We start from the raw sequence: 13,333 nt of genomic DNA on the forward strand, positions 1-13,333 counted from the left end.
AAGTGAGACAAGGCCCTACCAAATGGGTTTGCACGTGTCTGACTCTGAGATGCCTTAAATCCCCGATATGGGAAAAGTAACACTGAAAAATACTATACAGTAAATGCAACACACTGTTACTTAAGATGAAGTTAACATAGCTTGATGATAACCAGCTAAGACTTCAATAAATCACATGCAACTTTTTTCCCTTCTACCTCTGCCCTATACACTGGCCTTTGAAAGCAGAGCTTACTTCCTTCCAGGAGCGTACACAATTTGGAGGCAAACATCAGAGGAGATGGTAACTCTAGCTCAGGCCCTAGAAGCGTTCAGAAGAGAACATCCAGCAGGACATGAAACAGGCACCATTGTTTGGAAACGACTTCTGAGCCTCGCCGTGTAAAAAAGTGTAGGGCCATCTGACCAGTAAAGTGAAGGTGTTTCTTCCCTACAAAGCCGTGCAACAGAGCCAAGTTAAGATTTCTCCCACTCTGGGGAAACAAAAAAACCATTTAAGTGTCCCTAGGCATGAACATGCAACCCTATTCAGGCAAGGCTTTTAAAATCAAGCAGTCATCCATGCTATCCAGTATATACATTCATACATATCTAGCTTCCCCGAAGTACAGTTAAAAAACCCAAACCCAGACATATGATATACTATATGCATGCATACGCACAAGGAGATTTGAGATACTGCCCCAGCAGCACACCCAATGCACAGTGTCCAGTCTGATGTGACTTCTCAGCCACACAGCTGAGAAGCTATCTAGCCATACTTCCTTCCTTTCATTGAAGAAACTGTCCCTGCTGCAGGTGACATCCATAACACCTTACATCACCTTTGCCTGTCTGGATCAGAACAAGCCTGATTTATACAATCACAGCTATAGTTTTACAACACTTAAGCCAATATAACCATGCAGTCAGATGAATTACCACACATGCGCATAGTCCAATAATCTTATTTTCTTAAAAAGCATACCCCCATGTTCTTAGAAGTCATAACCACATGTGCTAGGCACACTTGCCTACACTAAACAGATACAATTCAAACAATAACTGAAGAGTTTAAAGAGTTGACACTTGAGAAACTTTTGGTAGTTTCATTACATGCCATTTATAGGTTCAGCTTTAGCTGAAGAGACAAGAAGTCATAGTATTAAAGTCATTCCTGTGGTATCCCTAACCTAGGAGAGAGTGGGAGTGTATGTTTGGAGTCCTGTTCTTGGAACAACTAAAACATGAATTCCCTGCCAGAACAGTTTAGACAAGCATCCAAAGCAAATGATGCTCTATCCATCACCAATGCATGACTTTTTAAATATGTATCTATATCAGTATTATATTTATCTATATAGATATAAAGGACAAGATCATAGCACAGAGTTCAGGGCTTCAGATTTCCTTTCTTGTTTATATGGACAATACGAAATCTGGCTGTGAAGCATCAGAATGTGGTCTTAAGAACTGTAATCCAAGTTCAAGGATGTTTCCTTAGAAGAGTCACATTTCTGGACCCACTAATTAAATTCAAACTCTGACACTCTCCATTTATATCTCCACATGCCATGTGGTTCAATACAATATGATGTGAACTGTGCAAGGCGGAGAGGCCACATTAAAAGACAACACAAAGGAATTGTAATTTGGACTTCAGACACTTCTTGCATTATTTAACAGCCCAATTCCTTTGGCTCCATAAGCCATTTTCCAAGACAGGGATATCATGGATACGAATGTAAGTTGCCACAATAACCAAGCTTGTTCTGACAGCAGTAACACCCATTATCGACAGTGAAGAGTTCTCAGGCTTGGAAAGGAGGGTGCTTGTCCACTAGCCCAGACACAGTTTAAGAAGTCAAGACATTTTCTCCCCCCTTCAATCATAACTATTGCTTTAAAGTGGGGCAGATGAGCATTTTGGCCTCTACTGTTTTTGCAAGTGATACAGTCAGTACTCAAGAGACAGGCATTTCTGTTCACACTAGCCAGTTCATTTCCACACACTATCCTTTTGGACACCACACTAAATCACTGGCCAGCAACTGACTGCATCACTTTGAGCCAAACAAGCATTAGGCTTTCATACAGCAGAGAAATAACCACTCCATTAAAGGAAAAATAAAAAAAACACACAATGCATGGTCATCATTGTGGATAACCTGACTCAGATTTGAGTCCCAGATCAATGTCCTGGTTCCCCCAAGCTCTGGCGTGCTCCAGAGCCAGACAGCCGCGTGAGCCCTGCGTGTGGAGCTACCACGACATCAGCCTTCGCTTGAACGGCTCCAAATGCCAGCAGCTCCTCTGGATAAGGACACACAAGTCACGAGTGGGCTGGAAACCAGTCCTGGACAACAGCTCGGGATTAATACACAAGGAGCACTGGAGGGGAGGAGGGGGAGCTGCTGAAGACAGGCAGTTATTCAAACCAGCTGCTAACCCGCTCCAACCACTCACATGTACAGAGTCTCCTGTGCTTGTTCAGCCTGACTCAAAGCTACCAGACATTCAAGAGTTAAAGTACACAAAAAGACATCTCTGCAAACACTTGCCAAAAATCTCATTTTCCAAGTGGAAGCTGATTATTCCAGGGATGGCAGAAGAAGGAATTTTATCTTGCTTTTACATGACAGGTTCTGCCTCCTTGCCTCAAAATTTCCCAATTAACACTTCTGCAAGAAATTTTGAAATGGTGCATGGCCACATATTTATCTACGCACATTCTCTTCCCTCCCTACTGAGCTCCGGGCCACGGGCTAAGCTGTCAAGCCAAGTTTCATCCCAAGCAATTTTTAAACACTCATCCTATAAATCCTCCGAAAAGGGAATTAGTAATGGAAATGCTGACAGAGACTTGAAGAGACAGCAGGGCAACTATATCAATCTACTATACATCAGCTTCATTAGCTGCAGATCCTTCTCTCCTTCACCTTCGTTTTCCATTAGCGTACTTTGGCTAATTAATGCACAAAACCTATGAAACATTCTTACAGTAGAAGGCAACATTTGGCCCCAAGCCCAAATCAACACTGAGAAACTTCAACATCCTCAGCCAGACATAGTAACTGTACCAGATGGAGCTAACGTACAGCCACAAGTAGTGATGAGGAAACTGAAAGAAGAGGAACACATGCAAAAATCAGACCATTGGAAGAGGGAAAAGCAGCAAACGTGTCTTACCGCTTTCGTTTTTCTCTATGACATCCACGACCTCTCCAGCCTGGAGGCTGATCTCAGAGTTTTCCTGCTTCTCATAGTTGGACACCACCACATATTGCTCCAGGATCATGGGTTCAGAGCTAGCATCAGCACCTGGGGAGGGGAAAAAGCAAGCCGTAAGCCAGCTTCCAGCCATGGCTCCTCGAGAGCGACCTCCGTCCATCCGATTCACGACAGGCCAACTTGTCACCAGAGCCAAGCAAATCAGCAAACAACCTTGGCTCGCAGCATATCCCCAAATGGCTGGCCATATAGAAACAGACTCCTCTGGCCCACAACCCAGCAGCACAGAGGGACATTGGAGAGAAGAAAAAGAAAAAAGGGGAGGAAAAAAAAAATACGAAAAGGAGCCGAAAACAGTGAATTAGTTGCAAAGTTTCATGATGGATTCTGAAAATAAACCTCTTCCCAACATGGTTTCCACAATCCTTGCTCCCATTCAGAGAGAAAAATCCTGGGCAGAAGCAGCATAAATCCACAGCTGAGCCATCCCCCCAGTAAACCCAAAGAAAAAAAACAGCTCTCCCCTTGGCGGCTCAGCTCCTTCTCCACTCTAAAGGCTTGAGCTGAGAGTCAAGAGGGGGCTGTAGATGCCAATCATATTCGTCTGCACTGCAGCCCTTAAATAGAAACACATGAGCGGGATTGAAAGAGAGGGAGGTGGGGTGGAGGGAGAGAGGGGAGGGCGGGGAAGAGTGTTTACTTGAAACAGAAGAAGAAAAAAAAAGTTACAGCACCAGATCCTTGCTCAAACACGGCCACCCCCCGCCTGCCCCCCGCCAGCTCCGCAGTTCCGCATTCCCCGCGGCAGAGCAGCCCCGAGCGGGACAGGGGCACAGCGCGCGCCGGCTTCCCCCTCTCCATCGCCCTTCGGCGCCTTTTTGAAGCCCTTGGAGCCAACCTCTCCAGTTGTTTGGTTTCTCCTCACACCGAGGGCTTTCTGCTGCCAGAGCCATTTATGAATGGGAGTAGGCTCTCACACAAACAGGGGCAAAAAAAGGTGCAAAATAACCGTTCTCCTCCCTTCCCCCACATTCCTGGAGTTTCTTCTTGGTTTTTTTGATTTCTGACTTTTCCACCCCCAAACCAAAACCATGCATTTCGGGGAGGAGCCGCGAGGCAGGGACACCACTGTGCCAGACGTGGAGGGAGACCTCCTCACTCTGCTGCTCGCCGTCCGGGATGCATCTCGGCGCTCCGGTGCAACATAAGCAGTGCGGCCGGGGCCTCCGCACCCCCAAGCCCAGGCACAGACCGACTGTGCTCTGCCTGGAAACTGCCCCAAACAGTCATGAAAGCCTTTAGGACATCTGGGTTTCTTAACTTGCCCTCATTTATACACTCTTCAAAGTGTCAGACCAGAGCAAAAAGCACCTACAATTTCTGTCTAAGAGCCAACATGCCTCAACGCAAAATTATTTTACAGGTTTCCTGAATTACAGCAATGTGTATTAGGGCAGAGCAGTTTTGGCCAACAGCATTATTATACATTTATACATATTAAGAAGCAGCTCATGTCTCTCTAGATTAAGACGCAGATGGAAAGGGGAGACAGAAGCAGATGTACGACTTGCTGAAAGTCCCATTTCACGTGACGGGGGCAGAGCCAGGAGCAGACTCCAGGTATCCTGAATCTCTGATGACAAATTGGCTACAAGAGACAGGAAGGAAGCAGCATGGTCTGAAACTGTCCACCAGACAAGTCAGGGGACTGACAGCCAAGCACAGGATGCTCAGCGCTACGTTTCCAAATGCAGCATGTTCATATGCATTTGGGCTGAAGATGCAAAGTGATTCTACAGACAAATAATTAGCATCCCTGCCAAGAGAAAGGTAAAGAATGCATCAGCCATTAAAACAGCATCCTGTGAAATGAAAATCCTAGAACAAGAGGCAATTAATCCAACAGTTTCCTGAAAGGAAACGCTATCACAATGCCTCCCTTTGGACCAGATTTAAGAAATCCAGAAAATTAGAAGACTTCCTTGCTCCCTAAGCGTGCCTCTGACTCTTCTCAGGTTACGTAGGTTAATTTTCTTTAAAGAGGAGTCATCTCCTCTAGAAGTTTGTGTTTAAGAGATTTAGCTTTTCTATAGATAGTTGAACCACAGCCAGTCGCAGGAATAGGGGGAGAAGAGCATGAACTGACAACGTTGAAATTTATAATAAAAATTTTCACCATAGCTGTTCATTCCAAATAAGCATCATGTTTCTGTTCATGGTGAATCAACTTGACTTTGTGTTCTGGTTTAAACCAGTGCTACTTGGGTTATCTAGAATGTGATGAGATGCTTTCCCCTGTTTCTCACTGCTTCCCACACAGTCCCTTCTCCAGTCCAGAATGGGGCAGCATTATCATCTTCCTTCAACCTATTTATGTAAGTAACACCTACAACCCCTACTTCGTTTTAGTCTTCTTAAATAAATACCAGCTCTCTAACCAGAAACAAAAGCCAACATGGCCTTACGCATGTGCATCAGCAGAGAATTCAGCATGTGGAAAGGCAAAAGGAGGGACCGAACAGCGGCAAAGGGAGCAGGGGACATGCAGGAAGCTACTTGCCAAATAGACACCCCAAATGTCCCAAATGTCTTCTTTCCTCTAATCTCCTAGGCAGTTTTCATGGGAGTAGAGTAAGGAAAAAAAAACCACAAAACACAGTATTGGCTTGGTGGCAGGGGCAGTGCTCATGTGATGCACATGTCCCTGCTGGGAACAAGGAGAGGACCAGGCTGGAGCACAGGCCGGCGAACACCCCGCCATCAGCCGCCGAGGCCAAGCCAGGGACCATGTGCATCACAGGGGGAGCGCCCTTGCCAGGAAACCCCGAGAAGCAGCACTTCAAATCCAACTCTGGCTCCAAAAAAAGTGGGTTTACAACAGTCCAGCAAGATAGGTCATATCTGCACTCACATATCCGAAACCCAGCAGGTCTTTACGATGCCATTTACTCTGTCCTGCCTCGGATAAGGTACTCACTGCAGGAGGATTTCTTTGTCACTACAGTGGCTGGCGCAACATATACAATTAAGAGACTGTTTTAACAGAACCTTGTATAAGTGTTACAGGGTTCCTATTAAAGCAAAAAAAAATAGGGTGATAAATTCCTTGGTCTAGGAAGTAACCAAGGTCAAACAAACTTGTTCATTTACAGCTATAGCAGATCATGGCTAGAGAATATCCCCTTTTGGAGGGGTGGGGTCCCTGTGGCTCCCGGAGTGATGCTTACCCAGGATTAGGCACTGCACAGTGGGGAAGACTTCAGGAACAGTAAAGGAGGAAAGAAGTGAGGAAGGAGAGAAGGAAAGAAGACAGAAACAGCTCCTCCCAGTAATCAAAAGCCTTAAACATTTTCTCGGTAGCCTGGTTTAGGTTGTTACTATATTCCCTTCAGGCACAGTCAGTAGGGTAACAAATTTCAACCCTCCTCAGCCTTCCATCCCCCACAAGCATCTTTAGATGAATTACTCCTCAATGACACTCAGGATGCCCACAACATTGCTGGTATGTTATGTCAGACTGCAGGTTTTCCCCCCAAAGGGGATTCAAAAGAACAAGACAGGCAACACCACAGAGAGCACAGCACCAATTACACCCGCTGCCGTGGGCGCTTCCGCATCCCTGCCAATTAGTTCAGGTCTAATTTGTAACACAGGACACAGCATTGCATTGAAGAGTAACAGCCTCCTCAGTGTGAAGCATGCCAGAGAAGAGGGATGCAGAGTGGCACGAGTTCCCCAGCAAGCTCACATGCACACTGCAATGCCCCCCTGACATTACAGCCCCACTTATTTAAAAGCCTCTTCAGCCCAGGCAGGAGAAACAGAGAGCAGAGGACAGGGTAAGACTGATGTGCCAGGTAAAGTTTTCCCCTCCTCTCCCCCAAAAAAGCAGAATTAGTGTTTTGGTTTAGCTCCAACTTGCAAGCCCTCCCCAGAGCAGAGCGCACAACAGATCGCTGGCTGAAATAAGAGTTTGCTTGCCTCTCCGCTTCTTTTTGCCTCGAGTCCGTTTCCTGGTTAAAGTCTTGAGGATACCCCTCCTCCTCTCCATAGGGCTGCACTTTACAATCCTCCCGCTCCTCACCTCAGCAATTCCCTTCCTGGGGCTGGGCAGAAATGTCATCTGAGCTTGTCTGTGCCCCTCACAGCTGGCACTGTTAAGTGACACAGTTGCACCCTGTCCCCCTCACCAGGCAGCGAGGAGGGAGCATCATTCCTCCCGCTGTACTCAGAGACCGGCAACTACTGTGAAAGCCTCCTAAATAAGAGCGCAGAGCGCCCGTTCCAAGCAACGTCTTCCTCCTCCTCCTCCTGTGTTGCAACAGCTAAGACCTACGGTGGTTTTGCAATAGCCAAAAATTAAAACCACCAACTGGACTCCAAAAATAAAGTCATCTGGATATGGAAATCTGAGACTCCTGATCTTTGCCAGAGTACTCTGTTGTTATCAGGCTATAAACATGTCTGCTCTTTTAATCCATACAGCACACTGGCTTTTATATTGCCCTTTTATGATTATCAATCAAGTGTTTACAGATTTAGCCTAAATGAATTAGTACTGGGCTGGTCAGTGGAAGTTTTGCAGAAGAAGCCAAAACCACAGAAACGGTCAGTGAACGCCATAAGGATGATTCACAGCTGAACAACCAACTGGCAGGTAGCGCAGCTCTTCTGACCTGGGCACAACTGCTGAGGACACGTGCAGGGTCTGCACGCAGGGGTGTCTGGCAGAAAGCATCCCTGAGTGTCACGGCTTTCCATACCATAAAGTCAGAGCTTCGCACTTTTCTGCACATAGGGAGGAGTAACTCTGGTAGCTTGGATCTAGAGCTGTGGTTTCTTGTTAAAGCCAATTCTTCAAGGGTAAGCCTTTATGTATCTCTGGAAAACTCCTTTTGAGGAAGGAGGGGAAAAAGGAAAAAAAAAAGAAAAAAAAAAGAATACCCAGAATAGCAGCAAGCCGACTTAAAATCCTCAAATCAGTCTATCCCCTCACAACAATCATATGCCCAGTTCTAAACACAGGGATTTTCTTCCTCTAAAAACTCTACCTCTTTTCTTTCTTATCAGAGGGATCACATCACTATGATAAATAAACATATTAAAACTGCATGTTTTCTTTGAGCCTTCCACCAGTGATCTATCCCCAAGTATTTTAAGATAGAGAGCTTAGGTCTGCCTAAAAATTGGGTTAAGTGTCTATTGCACACAAGATAAAAAACAGACTTTACCATGTAAAGCACACGAGATTACACAAGAGCTCACAATCTCACAGGGGTTTCAGAAAAGCAGTTCCTAAAATAACCAGTTCCTAGAGTAAGCAGTGGGATGAGACTGATGAAGCCTCCTACAAATCTCCTTGGGGACAATATGGATTCAGATCAAAACGATGTTTCTAAGCCTAGGATCTCTCTTCTATTCAGTGGGGTGGTTTTTTTTGTTTTGGATTTTTGTTTGTTTGTTCTTTTGTTTTTTGTTCTTAATGTGCCCTAAACAATCAGGCCTTTGACTCATCTCCTGGATACTCCTGCACTCCAGCCTGTCGCTCTTCAGGCCTCTTCCCACTTAGCAAAATTCAGGCTATATTTGCACATCAATTATTCTTGGAGGTAAAAGGCCACTTGCAGCTTGTGGCAATAGCAAAGGGGATTCATCTCCATCCCTTCTGCCAGACAGGAATCCCCCCAGTCCTAGCAGTGTTTAACTTCAGAGATCAATAGCTCTTGGTGTAGCAGTCCTGAGCCCACAAAGCTTTAGGGACAGAGGCAGAAGTTCAGCACTACCCATAATAACTAAAGGAATTCAGTAGAAGTCCAGTCCAGTCTCCAGGTCTTAGCAATAAAACAGTACTGGCAAAAATCCCTTTGCCTCATTATAGTTGAAAATAAATATTTGGATAGGTCTATCAAATTAATACACTATCATTTCTGTAGTTCTTTCCTGAGCTTGGCCGGGTAGCTCTTTTACGAAGAACAAAGCAATTCGTTGCGTTTTCAGAAAGCAATTCGTTGCGTTTTCAGAAAGAGTTTCAGAAGCAGGTGACACGCTGCTATTAGGCAGAGATAGGGTTGAAAGCAGAAAGGGAAGGGTTTGGATCTGACCTTTTAAGTAATTCAGAAGACTCAAAGCCAGAGAAGTTTGGCCTAAAACCTTGTCCAAATCCCAAAGAATGCCTGAGAATAAAACAAAGTTGAGCACCATGCAGCCAGTGATGGCCAGGTCAGCACACAAACCCTCTCACCCCAGGTTAGCAGCCATGATTAATGTACAAGAAGTTTCTCCATAAGTGAGCACCCATACATAGACCTTCCTCAACTCCACAGCGCTCACGTGCTCTGCAAGCCTTTCAGTACATGGGGCAATAGCTTCCTAACAGAGTAGCTAGAACTCTATAGTTTTTCTTGTTATCTTTCTGGCTATACATGCAGAAATCTAGTATAGATGGTAACTCCATGAGCTGCATTAACTCCCTCCTGGCCCCCTGGGTTGCTGCTACAAACAGCTACAGGCAGCCCAAGCCAACAGCACGCCCAAGCCATGGCATGCACTGCCACCAAGAAGGGAACATGACCAGCAATCATAGCAGCAGAAAATTAACCTGATGCCTGGATTCGCTCCCCAGCATAAGGCACACACAGTATTTTCTAGTGCTTCTAAGAACCAAGATCTGGATAAGCCTTCAGGAGTTTGGGACAAGTGGCAGCTTTAAGGTAGACTGTGGCTTCCAGCACTGGAGTACGTGTCTGATGCACAGCTAAAACCAGCCGCAAAACGCAGCCCCCATGGCGAGCGCGTCAGGAACGAGCTTGGCCCATGGTAAATGGCAGGCGCTCTCTCAAGCCAGTGCTCCAATTCAGTTCCTCCTTCTTTACAGTCCTCAGCAGCATTTCCAACAAAACCCTGACAAACGGAGAAATTCGGTGCTGACCTTTGCCAAGTGGAGCTTGTTACTCTCAGAATTTTTATTTTTTATTTTTGATCTGCTAGGTTTTAAGACACAGCCAAGAAAAATTAGAGGCAGGAGGGTGAAAGGAAAAAAAAGTTCAGTCCTCTTTCCACTCCTTCTCGGAAAGTTGGCTCTCTGAACAGCGATTCCAACCAACTAGGTTACAGGTAGCAACAGTTAAGAATACTTAAGTATTTTGCACACAGATCTGTTAAACTGCTTGGAGATTTTCACACAGCTGCTAGACAGGGTCTTCCACCAGGCTGAAGTCACCTATATACTCTGGCATTTGCCCTAGTCCTGCTCTGCGGTGCAACACATTCACATTACTCCACATGGCATGAAGCAGACTAGCCAAGGAATTTAGCGGCAGTTGGGGTGACCCAAACTAGTGCCCCACCACAGCACCTCTCAGGATCTGGCTGTATGGCACCCCTCTTCTTCCAAAGTAGGAAGTTAAAGCACTTGCAATCCTCGGTTAGAGTCTGCACTTTGTGGAGCAGGTTCATGCCCTCAGCTGGAGTTCGGGTAGCACAAAATTAGCTTCTGTTCTGGTCTCCAACCCCCAGCCTAGGGCACAGATATGTACTATGTGGGTAAAGATCATATTCAAATTCAAGTCTGCTCTGTCAGCCTGCCACATTAGGAGACAGCCCATGGCAGGTCTGGACTGAAGAGTAGATGTGTTGGAAACTGGGGATTCATTTGGATGAGAAGTAAACTGAAAGGCCACGTGAACTGGAACAGCACGGGGAATGAAGAACCTGCCAGATGTACCAGAAGACTTCTGAGCAGGACTATGTATCAACATTCACCTTCTTGGGCACCATGCAATGCACTCAATCACTTACATTTGCCCTATCATCATGCACAGATTTTTTTGAAGCTAAACTAACAACATGCATTTAGCTAAAAGCAGTCAGCAGAAGGGAAGACATTTGGATCTATTAAAGATTTCACTTCCTTGCCCTTCAAGAAGGATGAAAGCCTTGGCATTCAATTTGTCATTTTACATATAGCAACATGAAACAGTCCCAACAGATGTAGAGAGTCAGAGAAACCCAACCTCACCCCCCAGCCAGGTAATCTGAGGGCTTCTTATCCTTCTTCCCAAGCGACATCACTTCTTCTGTCTCTTCCTCAACACGTTTCTCTCCTGCTCAGTCTCATTCTATTTCTCTGTCTGAACTCCCTGGTGACCTATCAACCATCAGGCTCCTGTGACTGAATACTTCAGATATTTCTGCATTTTTATGTCCAACTCCTACCCTGAAATTAGACCTACTCTGCTAAGATTGGGCAGAACCCCCCCAGGGAAATGTTCTGTCAAGGATAGCATTTCTGAAATCACAGCAGTCTTGCTTACTAAAAACCTCAGACAAGCAAGCACTCATCCATTGAAGACGGTGGGATTTTGTTTGCATACTTTGAACAGGGCATGAACTTGAATATTTACCAAATCGGGTATGGAAAGCAGCGGGAGTGTTTCCATCTTTCCTTGCCTTGAGACCTATGTGTGGCCTTAACTGCCTGGGTGACCAGGCCAGCATCCTGGACAGGCACAGGGTCCACGGCTCGTGATCATTTTTCTTAAGTCTGAAGGAAGAAAAGACCTCTCCTCTGGTATTCCACACCAGGTGACAAATGTTTGCAGAAGAAATCCACTGGTTACTCAGGAGAAGTCCTGATTCTTTATACTATAAAGCTTAGTTTTTGCCTTGTATTGGACTTCATTGGACTTCTCCCCAGACCCTGACACCTCACCTAGAAGTTGTTTCCCTGCTCCCTCTTCCTTCCCGACTCCTTGTGACAATGAGTCTGATACTCCCATGAAAAGTTTGCATCTCCCTCAGAATCACGTTTTCCATAAAACACCTTTCCTACTTACTGTGGAAAAGCAAAAGAGCATTTCAGAAGAACAAGGAGCACATAGCCATGTTTCTCTCCTTTATCTCAACCCACAAGATTTCTCTCACTTTTGCTCCTCTTCTTGTCTCCTCCATCCCACATGGGACAGCGAGAGAGCAGCTGTGCAGGTACTTAGCTGTGGCCAGGGTTAACCCACCACAAGAGGGGAAGGTGCTTTGGATTGTGGCTTTGAGTTGGGCAAGGAAGATACAACACAGCAAGCTACCATCCACTGCTACCAGCAACATCAAGGTGAGGCAGCAGTCAGAAAAGCAAAGCTCTTCCTTATCAGAAATCATGCACATGGAAAACCAAACAAGTAGACAACAGATCTTGGATATCCGCTGTCAGAGATTCACATTCAAGACAACTCCAAAACCACACACAGTTTGAACTACAGACTTTTCTTTTTAATAGCATGCAGAACACCAAGACACAAGAATTTACCTGGAGCAACACTCTTTTTTGGAGTCTCAGACAAACTGGACATCCAAACTTGAAATCCAAGAAGAGGGCAGCCATGAAAAGAGAAAGTAATTAGAGAAACAAGAAAATAGTCATACCAGAAAGACTGAAAGTTAGTCAAGACAGCTTTGAAAGAAACGTTAAGTTTTTCTTAAGAGTGGTGTTGGCATGATGGGGACTCAGTCAGGATGAGTCAGGTCAAGTCATAAGAACTACCCAGTTAATTTTTATGTTTTGGGGGACTTGCAGAACTTAGGAAACTGATCTGTAGCGATCTGATTTTGAGATCTCAGAATAAGATGTGCTTTGAGCTTACTCCCAATAGGACAGGGAATGCGTACCAAGAGACAGTTTGACTTATTAAGCCTCGGACCTGCAAAAGTATTTAGCTTTGCAGCTGTTAACGATCCCCAAAAGACCAACAGGCAACTCCCAGAGATTGAGCTTAGCAAACGTATGCAAGTTTTTACAAGCATTTCTGTTTTGTTACCCTGGAATAGTATTAAGGAAAATAACAATAGACAAATAACACTCCATGGAAAAGAGTGCAAAGCTCCAATAAAGGTAAATTCAAAGTATAACTAGAAATACCATTTTTTTAGCCAATGAATATGAGGCAGAAATCTGGTTAAGGAGAAAGCTAATAGAGTTGCTACCAACAAGGTAAAAAGATTTCCCTCCCCCTCCATGAAATGAGGTGTAAATATTTGGTTTGGGATTCTGGGAATAATCTTCAGATGTTAAGTGGTGGGTTTTTTTTTGTTTGAATACACTGGAAGCATGTTTTAAGAGCTAGTAGTTTTG

At 45.1% G+C, this 13,333-nt stretch overlaps 1 protein-coding gene across 2 annotated transcripts in view; it reads right to left on the reverse strand.

Annotated features, from left to right (window-relative positions):
* The window catches only part of SH3PXD2A (SH3 and PX domains 2A), a 267,687-nt gene that overhangs the window by 62,892 nt on the left and 191,462 nt on the right, over positions 1-13,333 (reverse strand). The window contains exons 7-8 of one of the 2 annotated variants that reach the window (XM_075154979.1): positions 12,512-12,559; positions 3,169-3,300 (exon numbers count right to left, since the gene is read on the reverse strand). In XM_075154979.1, coding sequence (XP_075011080.1) covers positions 3,169-3,300; positions 12,512-12,559 — 180 coding nt within the window. Of the gene's footprint in view, positions 1-3,168; positions 3,301-12,511; positions 12,560-13,333 lie in introns of those variants that run through there. The other variant, XM_075154980.1, reaches the window with a different exon arrangement.

The sequence above is a fragment of the Calonectris borealis genome, chromosome 7 (assembly GCF_964195595.1).
Source record: "Calonectris borealis chromosome 7, bCalBor7.hap1.2, whole genome shotgun sequence".
In the NCBI taxonomy this organism is placed as follows: domain Eukaryota; kingdom Metazoa; phylum Chordata; class Aves; order Procellariiformes; family Procellariidae; genus Calonectris; species Calonectris borealis.